At 52.2% G+C, this 17,437-nt stretch overlaps 1 protein-coding gene across 1 annotated transcript in view; it reads left to right on the forward strand.

The window, feature by feature from the left end:
* Positions 1-2,646: 2,646 nt before the first annotated feature.
* Positions 2,647-17,437, forward strand: part of OGDH (oxoglutarate (alpha-ketoglutarate) dehydrogenase (lipoamide)) — a gene marked incomplete at its 3' end in the record, with an annotated part of 29,209 nt that continues 14,418 nt past the window's right edge. Inside the window, 3 exon segments of the mRNA XM_009584940.1 lie at positions 2,647-2,868; positions 9,764-9,952; positions 15,333-15,435. Coding sequence (XP_009583235.1) covers positions 2,647-2,868; positions 9,764-9,952; positions 15,333-15,435 — 514 coding nt within the window.

A 17,437-nucleotide genomic window follows, 5' to 3' on the forward strand; every position in this document is an offset into this window, starting at 1 on the left:
GGCCACGAGCGGCCCGGGACGGCACCGGCCCCGCCGCTTCCTTTAACGCTGAATTTGTCCTGATTTTACCCCCCCTCTCTCCCCCAAAAAAGCGCAATTCCCAACTAACTGCCTTCTGGTCATGGATTCCGGCTGCCAGACGTCAAATTTAGTACCTTAATCTGCTTAACGGTACCCTCTCACCCGTCCCAGCCATTAATCTGTTATGAATATTCCTGTTGTTTGACCCCTCAGTGAAATTTGGGTTGTGATGTGGCTGTCACCACGAGGGCCTGGCCAGAACCCCGGGCTGCCTCTCCTTAACCCCTCTGCAGCTGTACTCCATGCATGAGCTTTGTGTTCATGTGTGACCCTTGTATCCGTTATCTCGGGCTCGGTTTCCTACATCCTTGCTCCTGGTCATCGTGCGCTATTTTCATTTACCTCGGAAATATCCCTGCTCCGAGCTCGCCCCGGTCTGCAGCACGGCATGGGCTCCCACGCCTTTGGGAGGCCAACCCTTTCTGCGAGAGGCCCTCAAAGACCAGCTGGTTCTGCTCATTTTGGGTCCAACCCTGGCGTTAACCCCCCTGTTTTCCAGAGAGGTCACTGGGACGCTGCTGAGTGGCAGCACCGAAACCGGACACCAAAGCTGGAGATGCCACCAACGCTTTCGTCCTAAAGCTTTTTCCCTGCCGCGTGTGTGCATGTGTGCCAACACCCAATTCAGTCGGCTCTCTAAAATATCTGCGTGTGTTTTGCTGCTTAAATCTGTGGAGGGTAAGCTGGGAAAACATCTAGTGCTGCCATGCTCGCTGTCCTGCACCTGTCTGCCATTTCTTGCCTGTTAAGGGCCTGGTTTGACTGCGGGCAGAAGTGAGCAAGCAACGTGGAAAGGACGAGTGGTCTTCCCTTCTTCCCCTGAGGAATCCGTGAAACACTTTGGCTGAATTAGAGCGATCCCAGGTCTTCCTCAGGCTCTTTGGACCAAAATCTTGTGTTTTGAGGCGGGAAGCATAGCCACTGCTGTGCCGAGTAGCCAGAACTAGATTCAGCAAGGCAAATCTGGAAGCCCAGCCAACGAAACGCTAGTCACGAAGGTGTATTTTTTTTCTCCAGTCCGCTGGGAAACTTCATTTTAATCTGGTGAACTTATGATAGCTGCTTTGACATTGGGCTGCTGCTCGTTAAACTGGTCAGGGATATGGAAGCCGGCCAGTTGGGTCACCTCCAGCCTCGGGTCCTGCCTCTTGCGGGAGGAGTTGGGTGGAAAAAGCTCTAAGAAGAGCTGGCTCCAAGTGCCAGCGCTTCCCCCGAGATGATCTTGCTGCAGCGCCTTCCCTTGGACTGTGGCTGTCGATCGGACGTGTGTAACGAGGAGCGTGGTTAACCCCAGGCTTCCCTGGACATGGGGGGCTGTGTCCCACCAGGAGCTGCAAGGTGGAGGTTGCTGGGGGACCTTTGAGAGGTCCCGTGCAGCTCCAGGTTGCTTTTCTGGGTTCTCTGGGCAGGGGAGAGCCCCTCTCTGGGTCTTTCGACTGGGTCTTGGGTCTGAACTTTTAAGGAGAAGTGATGAAGGGGTCTGTCCTGGAGCCCACGTCCCAAGTGCTTTGCACCACTGTACTCTACTTTGCAAGGGGTCTTCCCTGAAGACGGTTTCTTTCCAGCTTTATCCTGGTGCGCTTAACACAAACCGGCGAGAAGAAAACGTCAGCCAAGCAAAGCGGTCGCGGGTTGAGTAACACAGCAAAAATCGAAGCCAAGACCTTCTACATGGGAGAGAGACTGACAGAAAAAGCTTTCATGGTGGGTCGGCATGACGAGAGTTGTCCTCCTGTGGCTTGCGCAGACCTGGAGGAGCGCGCCCCACTAGACTGGATCAGCTCGACGTGAAGGAGAATGTGATGTTCAGCGTTAAAATCCAGCTGGTGACAAATTTTTTCCAGCACCCTTCTGGGCTCGGTGCTTTGAAGTGCCTTTCTTTAAACTCGTACGACTGGCTGCATCACTGCAAATGGGAGGTTGAAGGGCCAAAGTGTCCAGCTCCTGCTGGAATCTGAGTTTCATAGTGAGGATTTTCCTGTTTAAAAAGAAGATTCTCAGAGGAAGAATCAAAAAATCAAAAGACATCAGAGACTACTTTGTGGATTTATTATTGGAAAAGGAGTAGATGTTGTTGGCTAGGAACTAAAGAGGAAAGCCCTGGGGGAACCTGATACCTTATACTGTTAATCTGGGCTGAGTTTCACCATCAAATGTGCCTTATTTTGTACGAAGGTGCCGATATAAAAAGGTGCGGGTGGCTTTGACGTGCAGTGGCTCGTTTGAGGTTGGCGTTGGGTACCCCACTGAGCAAATCTGCTTTTCACTGTCGTGTCAGGGGAGATGCCAGTGCCATGCTGGAAGGGACGGTGGAGGTGGACCCAGCTGCACCAAGTGTCTTGAGCAAAAACTGCATTTCCCAGCCATCGGGGACTCGGCCATGGGGTGGGGCGGACAGATTAATCCGAATTAAAAACTGATCCTAAGCTCAATTCTCCGTGCTCAGGGCTTACAGGGGGTGGAGGGGGGGGGGGGGGGTCTCTGCTCTGCACTCTCCTGCCATGATTTCTAACCCACTTTTTCCTTCTCTCCCAACAGGAACTTGCGTGAGGCGACAGGACAGACATGCTTAACTTAAGGACTTGTGCGGCAAAGCTGAGGCCGTTGACGGCCTCGCAGACTGTAAAGACAATTTCCCAACACAGGCCGGCAACACCCAGGACGTTTCAACAGATCAGGTGCTACAGTGCACCGGTGGCTGCCGAGCCTTTTTTGAGCGGGACTAGTTCAAACTACGTGGAGGAAATGTATTATGCTTGGCTGGAAAATCCCAAAAGTGTACATAAGGTAAGGAGCAACCTTGCCAGGATATCGCCTTTGCTTCTCCCTCTGTGTGTCTGAGCAGTGGGTTCAGGTAAGTGCACGCATCTCAAGGAGGAATGAATTCAGCCGGAGGGGCTGGATAGTTGTGGATGGTCCTTCTGCCTCGCTTTGCCGGAAAGAAACGTCACCGATTCCTTGAGCAAGAGCCAAGAGAAGTTTCTCCGTTCAAGAGGGAACGCCATTGGCTTGTGGGACGCGGGCAGCATCCTGGATCACAAGCGGATACAAGGAATGCCTTCTGGAAATCCACCTTTAATGAGCTCCCAATACTTTATTTTTTCCAGCTCTGATGGCTTATCAGGAGGGTTTATTCTGGAGTGGACGATGGGGGGAGGCAGGGAGGATATTCTCATCTTGACTGGTTTTGTTTTTGCTTCGGGAACGGGTGGTGTTACACGTTGGGGTAGACGGGTTGTAGCTAAGCTTGACTTTGAGCTTGTGTGCATGAAGCCAGGCTGCTGATCTGCAGCCTGGGGAGGGGGACTGGATCTGGTGGCCAGGGGAATTCCCACCAGCTGGTCCAGAACTTAAAATTGGGAAAGCAACCCAGCCGTGGGCAGTATGCAGAGAGGTCTGTCTTGAACTGAATTACTGAAGCTCTCCAGCGAGGAGAAGGCCAGCTCTTTAACGTAGAGTCCAGCAGGTGAGGGCTCAGCTGGGAAGAGGATTTCTGAAACCCGACTGCGTTTTTCCCTATCCCCAGTGTTTCACAAGGAAAATGTTCCTCTAGTGACTAAGTCTCAGCATTACCCAGTAATTTTAAGAGTTTCATGTGTGTCCTGATGTAGAGCAGGGATTTTCTTTATTCAGTAGCACATGAGCAGTCTGCAAACCAGGACGCGATGGTTAAATGAGCAGTCAGGGGTGAGTAAGGAATCTCATGCCCTAACGCTTGCATCAGCGTTGAGTATGTTTTCCATGGAACCAATCCAACGCATCCAAAACGCACAGCCTGTTAGGGTGCTGTAAAGGTCTTAAGGTAGGATCAAAGCTGAATTTTCACAAACAATGTTGACTTTATGCTTGTGTCGAGGCAAATGGGTGGCTGAGCCAAGCAATACAAACTCGGAAAGCACAAAGTATGTTGGCTTGGGTTGTTCCCTTTGTCAAATAGTGACTTGAAAGCTACCCAAGCACACCACGTGGGGCAGCCCAGTCTTTCAGAGGCGGGATATTGAATTAAAAGCCATGAATCTAAATGCTGTAGTCTAATTTAAAAACAAGCGTGGGTTACACCATGCTTGTCCCAGTGGCGGGCACAGTTGTGTCTTTGGCAAAGAGTCTTCACGGTTTGATACGGGATCTTCAATCTACAGACCCTGCTCAGTCTTGAATGTCACTCTGAGCAGATGTGAGAGTAAACATCAAGACTAACCGGGGCAGCTGGATGGGAAGTGTATTTGGGTCCTGAGGCCAGACCTCTGGATCTCTTCTGGTCTTGCCTCCTCTTTAATGTAGCCCCTGTAGCTTCATCAGCTTCTCTATAGGTAGGCAGCGCATGCAGAGCTGCACAGGAGTCCTCATGCACACTCGGCTGAAGAAATTGGAGGAGAATTTAGGTCGGAAGGAACCTCTGGAGCCTCTGCCCTGGGTGGCTTGGGGGTGGCATCTAGCTTCATGGCTAGACCAGGTCACTCGGGGCCTCGTGCGGTCAAGTTTTGAGCACTTACAAGGGTGGAACTTCCACCACCTCTCCAGGCCCCCAGTTCAATGTTTATGGTGAAGAATTGCAAGTGTGTATTAGTCACCCCTGGAAATCAATGTCCCTTGAAGTACTTTTAGGTGCTTAGAGAGCAGTGCAGGAGTTGACGTAAGATTTTGCCTCCAGCGCGGCTGGGAGTGGTTTGTGGCAGTAGGAAAATCAGTGTGAAATGAAATGGGGTCTTATCATTGCCAGGAAGCAAACCTGACATTAGTAATGTAAAAAGCAAGTCTTACAGACTGCTTTTTGATGAAAATCAAGCTGGCGTCCTGCTTGGCAGAAAGGGAGTTGGACCGGGGGGGGTTGGACTAGATGATCTTTGAAGGTCTGTTCCAACCCAAACCATTCTGTGATCCTATGAAATCCAGCTCCAGGTCCCAAAACTTCTGGTGGGGTTGATGCCTGAGGTTTGGCAAGGACTTTGCTCTTGCTCCCTGATGCACTTGACCCTCATACTTGACTCATCTCTCCTGGGTGGATCCCACCTCGTTCCAGTGACCCCTTTACCAAGATCCCTTCCCAGCTCCTAGCTTTGCCCCTTTCTTCTCTCCGTGCTTTTTCATGGCTCATCGTGTCCCTGCTGGGACACCGAGCCGCTGCGGTGGAATCGGGGTTGCAGCCGTCCCTGGTCTTGGCTTGCGAGTGGTCACCGTCAGCCTGCGTCCCCTCTGGCCTGACAGTGGAGCGTGTCACCCCCGTCCCTGATAAGCATTGGCCTCCATCCCATTAGATGTAGGGTCAGATCCGAGGGTGGAGTTCCCAAAAACAGCTGGGCTGTCACACGGACCTGGCTGCAGCTTATCTGTTCCCTGCACAAAGCAGAGACAGGCTGCGCCTCGCCGTGCTGCTTTTTGCTGATGAGGGCGAGACCTTCAGCCAGGGAAGAGCTGGGGTTTCTTTGCTGTTGTCGCCAGAAACCTACGAGAACTCCAGCCGGCACGACCGTCCCAGCTGAGCAAATTCACTTCCCTCTGTGCAGACACTGGTGGTTTAAACTGCAGAAAATACTTAAGTGTTTGTTTAGAGTAGGGAAGATTTTAAAAAAAAAAAAAAAGTTATTTTAGGCTTTTTCTGCATGCAGTCCTTCAGCTGAACTCCAGTTTCTGAGTCTGATGAACAAATAAGAGCGGAGCTGGGGAAAGAGGCGGCAAGGGTGCAGGCGTGGGTGCCGGTGGGCTGCCGCAGGGTCAGAGCTGCTCGCTTCTGGGACCGCTTCCCAAGGGAGCTGGGAGGCCCTCCTCCCGCCCTGCGGGACTGAGCGGCTCTTTGCCAACTTTTGGGTACCGTGCTGGCTGCTGGCAATGCTCGGCACAACCCGTGCTGTCTCCCCAGGACCCCGAGCAACTTGCTTCCTTCAGGGCAGGTGGCCAGAGGGCTTTGACTGCGGGTAGATGATACCTGCAGTCATACATCTGTGACAAGTTTAGCCGTCCTAAACAGCAGCCCCTGTGTTCAGGTTGAACTGGTGTAAAGGGATACAGCTCTCCCAGTATATATGTACATCAAACAGTCTTTAACATGGACTTCTTAATAAGCCAGTATTTTGATTTTTATATTGAAAGTGGTTATATGACCACAATGCGTGTAGAGGATGCTGTGTAACCCCAGCCTCGCTGACACGATGGCAGGAACCCGCAGTCTTTAGTGAGGCCGGAGCCCCACGCCTGGCCCTGAGAAGTGCCTTTGGCTGCGTCCTTTGCAGTCGTGCTCGCAAATAGGGGCCCAGGCTGAATTTGGTAGGAGTCCTGCTTGAGAGTTTGAAATGCTTGGGTTTCATCCCCCATCTTCAAAAGTGAGCACCCCGGAGAATTGAAGGTCCTTGTTTATGTTGATAGGGGACAAGGTGAGCGCAGAGCATGAACCGATCGATCGCTGCTTGACCACCTACTCTCAGCAAAGGTTACCTGCCATAAACTAGGTTCAGGCTCCTCCTCTTCCAGCCTTAAGCTCTGAACATGCCTCCTCCCTGCTAAAGCAGGAGGTGCTGCCTGGCTTGCCAACCATGCGGAGCAGGTCTGGTTGGCGCCTTCTTACCTTGCAGTCCACGGCAGGAGAAGGAGCAGGGGCACAGCCTGAGCTGGAGGTAGAGGCCGCGTCTCCCTTGTGCACCTCCCCACCTGGAGCAGCTCCAGCCCAATCTGAGGTGCCCTGCGGCGGGTGGGAGATGTCACCCCTCTCCCCTTGCCGTGCGTGCCTTACCTCCAAGCTGGCTTTGTTGGCAGAGGCTGGGACCCACAGCCTTCTCCAGGAACCGAGTGTGATAAACAAAGTGAAAGATGCTGGTCTCTCTTGGTGAGCTGTTTTTGGGGCTGTTCTCAACAGAGAAGCGTGCGGTGAGCTCCGCTCTCAGAGCTGAGCTCAGAATCCCTCTAAAGCCTGAACCATCCAGGCGTGCTGCAGTCAGCTGGCTCTCCCGTCCTGCTTTGCCGGCGCAAGAGCAGTGGCACAGAGGAGTGCCGGGAAAGCTGGTCCAGGCTTATGCGGTGGCCGTGGTGGGATGCGTGGCCGTGGGATGGTCACAGCAGGGACCTGGGGTTGAGAGCATTTAGTGTGCCGAGACCTGGGGGCTGCCTGCACACTTAGGAGTGGGGAGGTGCCGGCTTTGAGCCCTCTTGCTAAAAATGAGGTGAATCTGAGCTCTCTTATACCCTATATATATATTTTATACCCTATATATATAGGGCATAAGAGCTGGAGGAGCGCTCGCAGGGCTGCTGTGGGCATGGAGAGGGTTGGAGGGGAATAACCTGATGAGCTTTATTACTGCTGTTACCTTCGGCAAGTGCTGGATTAAGGCAAAGTCCTCCTTCCTGTGATAAAGCAGGATAACGCTGATGGTGCCATTCAGCCTCTCCCACGGGATACGTGAGCTCCAGAGGCACCTCCATGGGTCACCAGAAACCCCCAGGGTGGCCCTCGAATACCCTCGAATTTGAAACCACATCAGCAACTTGAAAGCTGATGTTTTTGTAGCGCTTATCAGGGCCACAGCCTTCAGCGGGGGCAAAGCCTGCAGTCAAGTAGCCTGAAATACTCTGTAATTATGTTGGGCAATAAAGCATTTAGCGAAAGTGCCCGAGCTGACCGAGCTGGTGCCGCACCTTGTTTGGAGAGCTTAAAATGAACTTTTTCTTTCAAAACGGAAGCAAATTGCATCTCCAAGAGGTTAATATTGTTAAATGCCAGAAGGGAGGAGGTCATAAAGGTAACGCTCTGCCTCCTGGCTCCGTCCCTGTCCCCCCAGCACCACTGCCAGCCCCCTCCCTGGGTTAGCAGGTGCTCCCTTTCTCTTGCGTGTCTCTATTTTCCAGTACATTAAACAACCTTAAACCACTGAGCAAAGCCAGATTCTTCCCCATCCCAAGGGCACAGAGCCCATCCCAAGGTCCTCGTCCCTCCCGCTCGCAGGAGCCGATGGCTTCTGGGGCATCCTTGAGCTCTGTGGCCCTGGGGAAGGGGCTTGGGCTGCTCTCACCAGTGGCCAGGAGTAAGGATCGTACTAAAAGCAGCAATCCCTCTTTTCCTACTGAAATTTCCTTTAGCAGACAGCAATCAGAACAGGGTTGGGTGTTTTCTCTCTTTGCTTTTTGGTGTTTTTTTTCCCTCTGGGGGAGCTATTGTTTATCAGTTACAGTGCCAAATTGTTCCAGATTTTATTTATGTTCCTTCAGCGTGACCTGTTTCTAAATTTAATCACCTTGCGCAGCCGTGTGATGGGGCGTCTGGCTAAATCCGGGCTGGAAATAGCTTCCTGGGGCATGTGATGGGTGCTGCAGCTGGAGGAGCTCCAGGGAAGGGGGAAAGCAAGGGTGGAAAGCTCCTCTGGCAAAGGTCAGGTTTTCAATCCCCTACACCCTGCTATCAGGCTGCAAAAGCTGATTTTTTTGCCCCAAACCACCACTGGAGCTGCTCTCATGTCTCTTTTCGACTTTGTTTAAACACACTGGGGCTGGCTGGGCAGCGCTTCGCTCGTCTCTGCATCACCGAGGTTGGGTTTGGTGCTCTCCGCAGACACGAGGTTCAGAGGTCTGCAGGGTACGCAGCGCTGGGCTCTTGCTCCCGGTCAGTGGAGAGACCCTTGGGCTGAAACCAGCGTGCAAATCCGACGGGATTTGTTTGCTCTAGCTGGCGTCTCAGGTATGTGCAGGCGCGCAGATGCTGCTCCGCCTTGCCCTCGTCCTTTGCTGTCGCTCAGTGGCACGTGAGAAGCGGGCAGGGGTGAGAGCGTGACGGGAGCACGTGGCTTGGACTTTGCTCTGCTGGTCTCTCCCCTTCCCCAGGTCTGTTGCTGCCCCTCCAAGTAGACAGATTAACTCGGGTTTGGCCCTGGGACGCTTCTGGGCTCTTCAGGCAATGCTAGATAAGTACCACAAAGTTACACCAAGTCTGTCGAGTGCTTTTTTTGAGGGTTTTGCTTTGTTTTCTTAACACCTAGAAATACCCATCTGCAGCGGGGAGCAGGAGCATAGGTGATATCTGCCGCGCTAAGGGCATGGGAGAACTGGCACAGGAATAGCGCTGGTGTCGGCGTTGCTAAAAGGATGGGGAAAAATTGAAGAGGGAACAGAAAAAGAAAAAAGCCATTGCTGGTTGAGGGCTGGACAACACAGCTTACACTGGGACTTGGGTCTCAGTCTCAGGCCATTTAGACAACGGAAAAGAGGAAGAGGTGTATTTGATTACAGGGCAAAAATATTTTTCAGAAAATATTGTGGATATTTAGAGGACAGTCTCCTGCCCTGGAGAGAAGGAAACAAGGGCCTGAAGACCAGGCTGGGGCTCGTTGCTCAGAGCAGTGGTTTCGAGAGCTGAGCTGGGCGAGGGGCGTCACCTGTGTCCTCTCTTGAGCGCTGCTACCAAGGGAGGGGGGGCTCTGGGGATGGTCTCATGCCAAAAAAACCAGTCCAGATGGATGGGAAGTAGGATAATGGCGTAACTGGAATAGTGGGAGAGCTTTAGTGCTCTCCTGTCCGAGGCAGGTGGGTGCCTTTGGCAGCGGCTGCATGGAGCTGGGGTGCAGGGGAGGAGGCAGCTCTGCCCCCGGGGGATTTTACTCCCTGCTGTGGCAATAGAGCTGAGACCCCAGTAACCTCGAGTGAGGAGGTGTTTGGGTCACGGGTAATGACCCTGTTGCCTCTTTTCTTTCCTTTTTCCTAGTCATGGGACATCTTCTTTCGCAATGCCAATGCTGGAGCTGCTCCAGGCACCGCTTACCAAAGCCCCCCTCCACTGAGTACCAGCCTTTCCACGCTGTCCCAAGCCCAGTTCCTGGTTCAAGCACAGCCCAATGTAGATAAACTGGTGGAGGACCATCTCGCAGTGCAATCTCTCATCAGGGCTTATCAGGTAAGGAGACGGGCTTTGCGCCGAGGAGGAGCGTGTCCTCCGTTAGAGGGGCATGCAGTGGCTGCGGTGGGCTGGAGTCAGTGCGGTTGCATGTGTTTTGCATGGAGAGCATGCAGGATGCATGCTGGGCTGCCTAGTTTTTCACAGGAGCTGCTGATTTGTTGGGGCAGAAGCTCAGCTGATACTTTGCTGGACAATAGGAAGATTAAAGCTATTGTCACCCAAACAGAGCAATTAGGGTGGCAGGGAGGGGGAGGTCTTCTCTGCACAGGGTTTGCTGGCTTCTGGAATGATGCTCCTGTGCTGTGAGCTCCTGCCATGCTCAGCAGTGGCATGGGACACCCATTCTGCTTCTCCTGTGTTGCTGAGAGAACTTCTGAGGTGCTAAAATAAAAGTTCAGGAAACATTTCCCTGTGATTTGTGACTGGGAAGAGGGCTGTGGTGCCACTGGGCTGCAACTCAGACCGATGCTGCCAAAGTCAGCCTTTTGGGAGAAACAAGTTTTGAGCAGGAAGGAAACATCCTCTGGCTACGGGATGGCCAGCCAATATTTTAACTCAAGAGAACATTTAAATGTGTTTCTACATCTGTGTTATCCTTTCACTTTTGGTTGCACTCTCATTTGTCAAGTGTGTGGGCTTTAACTGGGGCTGTGGTGAGAAGTTAACAAACCCAGCTGCCATGGAGGTGTGATCACGGTTTTCTCACCTATTCCTGCAAAGAAGCACCTGCTGCAGGTCATGTTCCTGCTCAGGTATGGGGAAAATCCAACATACAATGCCACAGGTTAAGGCAAGAACTGCAGGACTGGGTAAGTCCAAAGGTCTGCCCAGCCTTGGCCCTGCTCTCTGGCTTGAAGAACGTGCCCCTGCCCTGCCTGCCTCCGCAGCCGAGGTGCCGACATCAACGCTGAGGCACTGCCCTGCTTTCCTTTAAGAAGGGGAAGCTGGGACATGTTTGTGAGGACCTGCGTCTTCCCTCGTGGCTGATTTCATGGGAGGTGACCACCTGGCCAGCTGTCTCCAGCTCAGGCGGATCCTTGGAGAGCTGTTTTTAAAGGCTGTGCAGCTCTCGCTGGTGTGACAAGCGGGCAGATGCCAAGTTCAAACAAGTGGCCACTGATGCAGTTGGAGGCAGCAGCTCCAAGTCAGCAATTTGAACACAAAATCTGTAACCTTTTCTGCATTCCTGTCACTTCCTCAGTCTCTGAATGGCAGCGCTGGGAGGTGATTGCTCTTGGATGTATTTTTCTAAGCTGTCTGCAGGGAGAAATCCACCTCCCTTCCTACTCCGGTGTCACTGTAGGGCTCTAGCTGCAGTGGGGTGTGCAGGTGGGGAAGTTCACTACAGTGTATGGAGATACAGAAGAGTAGGAAGGCAGGAGGAAACCCTGCCTGTGATGGGTAACCTACTTAAAACACCAGGCAATTAATTTCTTAATTGGATCGAGCTGGATTGTCCCTGTAATTATAGGTAAGCAGTGACCCTGCTCTGCTGTGGCATCAGCGATGGCTTCTTAATTGTAGCCTGTGGTTGCATGTCCAAGTCATTATTTCTATTTGAATCACAGAATGGTTTGGGTTGGAAGCGACCTTAAAGTTCATCTAGTTCCAACCCCGCTGCCATGGGCAGGGACACCTTCCACTAGACCAGGTTGCTTAAAGCCCCATCCAACCTGGCCTTGAACACTCCCAGGGATGGGGCATCCACAACTTCTCTGGGCAACCTGTTCCAGTGTCTCACCACCCTCACGGTAAAGAATTTCTTCCTAATATCTAATCTAAATGTACCCTCTTTGAGTTTAAAGCCATTACCTCTCATCCTATCACTACACTCCCTGATAAATCATCCCTCCCCATCTTTTGTGTAGGCCCCCTTTTAAGTTCTGGCAGGCTGCTATAAGGTCTCCCCTGGAGCCTTCTCTTCTCCAGAAGAGAACCCCAACTCTCTTAGCCTGTCCTCATAGGGAAGGTGCTCCAGCACCCTGATCATCTTTGTGGCCCTCCTCTGGACCCGCTCGAGCAGGTCCATGTCTTTCTTATGCAGTACTCCAGGTCGGGTCTCACCGGAGCGGAGCAGAGGGCAGAATCACCTCCCTCGACCTGCTGGCCACACTTCTTTTGATGCAGCCCAGGATATGGTTGGCTTTCTGGCCTGCGAGCACACGTTGCTGGGTCGTGTCGAGCTTCTCATCAACCAAGACCCCCAAGTCCTTCTCTGCAGGGCTGCTCTCAATCCATTCTCTGCCCAGCCTGTATTGATATCGGGGGGTTGCCCTGATCCAGCTGCAGGACCTTGCACTTGGCCTTGCAGAACTTCATGAGGTTCACATGGGCCCAGCTCTATAGCCTGTCAGGGTCCTTCTGGATGGCATTCTGTCCCTCTAGAGTATCAACCGCACCACTCAGCTTGGTGTCATCCGCAAACTTGCTGAGGGTGCGCTCGATCCCACTGTCCATGTCCCCGACAAAGATGTTAAATAATACTGGTCCCAATGCAGACCCCTGTGGGACACCACTTGTCACTGTTCTTCATCCGGACATGGAGCCGTTGACCGTAACTCTTTGAGTGTGACCATCCAGCCAATTCCTTATCCACCGAGTGATCCACCCTTCACATCCATGTCTCTCCATTTTAGAGACAAGCATGTTGTGCAGGACAGTATCAAATGCTTTGCACAAGTCCGGGTAGATGCCATCAGTCTCTCTTCTGTTATCCACCAATGCTGTAAGCCCATTGTAGAAGGCCACCAGGTTTGTCAGGCGCAATTTGCCCTTAGTGAAGCCATGTTGGCTGTCACCAACCACCTCTCTGTTTTCCATGTGCCTTAGCATAGTTTCCAGGAGGATTTGCTCCGTGATCTTGCTGGGCACAGAGGTGAGACTAACCGGCCTGTAATTCCCAGGTCTTCCTTTTTGCCCTTTTTAAAAATGGGGGTTATGTTTCCCCTTTTCCAGTCACTGGGAACTTCACCAGTCTGCCACGACTTTTCAAATATGATGGATCGTGGCATAGCAACTTCATCTGCCAGTTCCCTCGGGACCCTCAGATTCATCTCATCAGGTCCCATGGACTTGTGCACATTCAGGTGCCTTACATGCTCTCCAACCTGATCTTCTCCTATGGTGGGTGGTACTTCATTCTCCCAGTCCCTGCCTTTGGATTCTGTGAGTTGGGCAGCGTGGCTAGACCACTTGCCGGTGAAGACTGAGGCAAAAAAGTTGTTGAGTACCTCAGCCTTCTCCATGTCGGTTGTAGCCAGGTCTCCCGTTTTGCTCCTCGGGGGATACAGTTTCTTTCATCTTCCTTTGTTATCCTACGTACCTGAAGAAACCCTTCTTGTTATTTTTCACGTCCCTAGCCAAGTTCGGCTCTAGCTGTGCCTTGGCTTTCCTGACCCCCTCCCTGCATTCCCGGGCCATATCCCTATCATCTCCCCAGGGTGTGTATCCCTGCCTCCATTGCCTGTGCATTTTGGTTTTGTCTTTGTGTTTGGCTAAGAGGTCTTGACTTGGCCAAACTGGCCTCCTGCCTCCCCTGCCTGACTTCTTGCATGTCGGGATTGAGAGCCCTTGTGCCCTAAGCAAAATGTCTTTAAATATCTCCCAGCTCTCATTCGCTCCTTTGCCTCTGAGGGCACTTTCCCAAGGGATCCCACACACTAGCGCCCTAAACAGCTGAAAGTTTGCCTTTCTGAGGTTTAGGGTCCTGACTCTACTTTTTACCTGTCCTGTATCCCTCAAGATTGAGAATTCCACCAGAGCATGATGCTGCAGCCCAGGCTACCTCCAGTCTTGACCTCTCCGATAAGTTCTTCTGCATTAGTGAGCAACAGGTCCAGTAGTGCCTCTCCTCTGGTTGGGCTCTCCATCGTCTCTACTAGGAAGTTGGCCTCAACGCACTCCAGTAGTTTCCCGGACTGCTTGTAGTTTGCTGTGCCGCTTTTCCAGCACATGTCCAGGTGGTTGAAGTCCCCTATCAGGATCAGGGCCTGCGAGTGTGATGCTTCCTGCAAATATCTGCTGTGGTCTTATTTTGGGTTCGGGGAAAAAATCTGCCTGGCGTGCGTTGCACATGGAGAATAACAAGCAGCATGGCTCCCATGGGGGAAGAGACCTTCTCCTCGCTCCCACACCAATTTGAGGATTTGCTGTGTACCTGCAAACTGCTGAGTTGACCTTAAAGCCCCTGGGCGCCTCCAGCTTAAAGCCATTTGCTGGACAAAGTGTCCTTCTGGTCCCGGTGAGAGCATCCTGGCCATGGGGAACAGCGTGGTGAGCTTGTGTCCTGCCGACTGCTAAATGATGGGCTAGCCCCTGCACTTTGTTGCAGGTGGGGTCCATCTGTGGGTACCTCCTCCTGTGAAGGCAAAAAGCAAAACTCCTCATTACCTCTCGTTATTCTCTGTAGCTCCCGATGCGGATTCAAGTCCCAGTGGTGACTCCTGGCCTGACTGCCGCCACCGGGAGCCATCAAGGCTCTCTTGGTGCCAAAGCTCTTTGGTATTTCTGCTCCTGCCCCTTCCCAGAAGAGCAACATGAGTGCTCCAAGTCCTGCTGTAGGCTCCTCTCTCCAAAAGGATGCTGTGAGCTGCTGACCTCTAATAGCACAGACAGGCAGATGTTCCTCAGACACGTTCCTCTGCCTTTCAGGAGCTACTGCTGCTGGTGGCAATGCTTGTTTTCTCTGCCACATTGGCAGGAGAGCACCTAGATATGCAAAAATCTGGAAAATTGCTTCCTTGTTTGCTATGATGCTTAGGAGGAAACCATAGGTGTGGAGTTATTGCATCCGTAGAGAGGAGGTGCTCGAGCTGGACACCAGGCAAGCAGTGGGAGACCCTCGGACCTCAATTCTGGAAGGTCTCTGCTGTGAAGGAGATCACCTTCCCCCTGCCTGCCTTGCCGAAGCCTGGCTTCAGGCAGAGCAGAGCAGTCCTTGCAGCTGGTGGCACTCACACCTACATGCTGTAGTTGAAAGTAAGCCCAACTTCTCCAGACTTTAGTTGCAGCCAGAAATTGGGGTGGCTCTGCAGAAAATGTAAAGAGGAAAACTGTGCATGACTTCGGGTCTTTTTTTTGTTTTTTTTGTTTTTTTTTTTTAAGGAATGTCTCTTCAATTAACTTGTTTTAATGACTAATCTGTGTTGTTGCTTCCAGGTCAGGGGTCATCACATTGCAAAGCTTGATCCTCTCGGCATTAGTTGTGTAAATTTTGATGATGCGCCAGTAACTGTTTCTCCAAACGTCGGTGAGAATTACTCTGCAAATTAATTCTAATGTAATTTAACTTTTTTACCCCTCCCCTCTTTTGTTTTTCTCCCTTTCCCCTCTCCCTCTTGGTACCTGTTCTCCTTTCCATTCCTGGCCCATTTCATAGATTCGAGGGCATCATGTAGCACAACTCGACCCACTGGGCATCTTGGATGCAGATCTGGACTCCTCCCTTCCAGCCGATATTATCACATCCACAGACAAACTGGGTGAGGGCTTTGAGAGCAGTTAGTGCTGCATTGCTTGAGCTCCTCTCTCTTTCACAGCTTTGTAGGTAGATTGCTTCACCAGTAAGGGGGGAAAGGTCTTAAGTTTCCTTAGTAATGATCACTCTAAATTTATAGTTGACCGGCTGCCGCGGAGCGGTTCTGCCCCCCTCCGGTTGTCACGGCAGCTGGGTCTTGTGCCAAAACCCTATTGCTCGGCTCATGTTTCTCCTCCAACTGGTGCCAATTAATTATGTCATTGAACTCGCTCATCCAGGGGTGGAAGCAATTGCATCTTCTGGAAATGCAAAGCAGAGAGGTTTTGTGTTGGCGAGAGCTGGAGGTCTGTTCCCTCAGCTGCTCTTGGGGGCCTTGAGAGCTGGGCGGAATGGGCTGACTTCGTCTCTGCAGGGCTGAGAAGCACCTCTTGGTATGCCCCTGCGACGATGCCCTGCCCTCCTTCGCTCCCAGCTTGCTGCAGCATCTGTAAATCCCTTAATTGCCCCCTTTTTCCAAGACTGAGCTATGAGTCCCTGCCCGTGATCATAACAAGGAAGCTTTGGGATGCGTTCCCGTCTGAGTAGAGAGGGGGAAATCCCAATGCCTTTGAGCGAAAGATGCATGAGTGTTGCGCAGAAGTGTGTGTGGTGCCTAGGACTTGAAATCCTAATCTGAAAGTGCTTAAACTCAGCACCTCTCAATGTGCTTTAGATTTGATCTCTGTAGTACGCTGCCATTCTTCTAGCTAGAACGAAGTCGCGGCGCTGAGCTCTTTCACCTTGCTGGTGCTTTCCAAGGGTCGTTACCCTGGCGTTACAAGCGCTCGAGAGGCATGCTTCTAACTTAGAGTAGAGCAGCAGTAATGATTACTAACCTCGCACAACTGAAACAGCTGATCAGAGCGTACGGTGCATGTAAATGATCTTGATTCCTCGTTCAGCTGCCAGTGCAGGGACACCAGCCCTGGACCTGCTGGACCTTCGTACAGGATTACGTGTACTGGGAGTGGTAGGGAAGGATTAGGTTTTGGTTGTCCCAGCTCACTGGATGATGGAGGAGCTGCTTCATCCTGAGGTCTGGACTTCTGATGTGCTGGTCCAGAGGACCAAGCCCTGGCTGTGCCTCAGGAGCCGGCCGGCTCTGGGTTGGAGCAAGCCCTGTGCCTGGGAGGTGTTGTTGGGAAGAGGTGGGGAGATGATGGCCATGAACACAGGCGCAGGAGAGGACACAAGTACTCTCAGTCAGCACTGCGAGGGGAGCAGGGAGACTTTTTTAGGTGACTTTGAAGCCACTCCCAGTGGCTGGGGAGAGGAAAGGGTGAGGAAAGCCTTTTCTCGCTCGGGGTTTTTGGCCTCTGCTGTGGGCGCTACAGTCCTTCTGAAGCAGAGCAACAGAGGAGAGCCCTGAAGCCCTGTGCTTGGTGGATGTGTTTCCCTTTTGAGAGGAGAGCAGGGTCTGTATGAAACCCAGAGCCAGCCAGCTGCAGGCTGTTGCAGTGACTGCTGTCTCCCACGAGAAAAGGGAGCCGGGTGTGGAGAGTTACCGTGCTGCTCAGCAAGTCATAGACTCACAGAGTGGTTTGGGTTGGAAGGGACCTTCAAAGGTCAGCTAATCCAACCCCCCTGCCATGGGCAAGGACATCTTTCACTAGATCAGGTTGCTCAAAGCCCCCTCTGACCTGACTTTGAACGCTTCCAGGGATGGGCCATCCACAGCTTCTCTGAGCAACCTGTCCCAGTGTCTCACCACCCACAGCATAAAACCCCCCTCTTCCTTATGTGCAGTCTAAACCTACCCTCTTTCAATTTAAAACTGTTGCCCCTTGTCCTTCACTACAGGCCCTGGTAAAAAGTGTCTCTCCGTCTTCCTCATAACCCCCCCTTTATATACTGAAAGGCCGCAGTAAGGTCTCCCTGTACCCTTCTCTTCTCCAGGCTGAACACCCCCAACTCACTCAGCCTTTCTGCACAGGAGAGCTGTTCCAGCCCTGGAATCATTTTCGTGG

The sequence above is a fragment of the Fulmarus glacialis genome, unplaced genomic scaffold (assembly GCF_000690835.1).
Source record: "Fulmarus glacialis isolate BGI_N327 unplaced genomic scaffold, ASM69083v1 scaffold8049, whole genome shotgun sequence".
Classification (NCBI taxonomy): Eukaryota; Metazoa; Chordata; class Aves; order Procellariiformes; family Procellariidae; genus Fulmarus; species Fulmarus glacialis.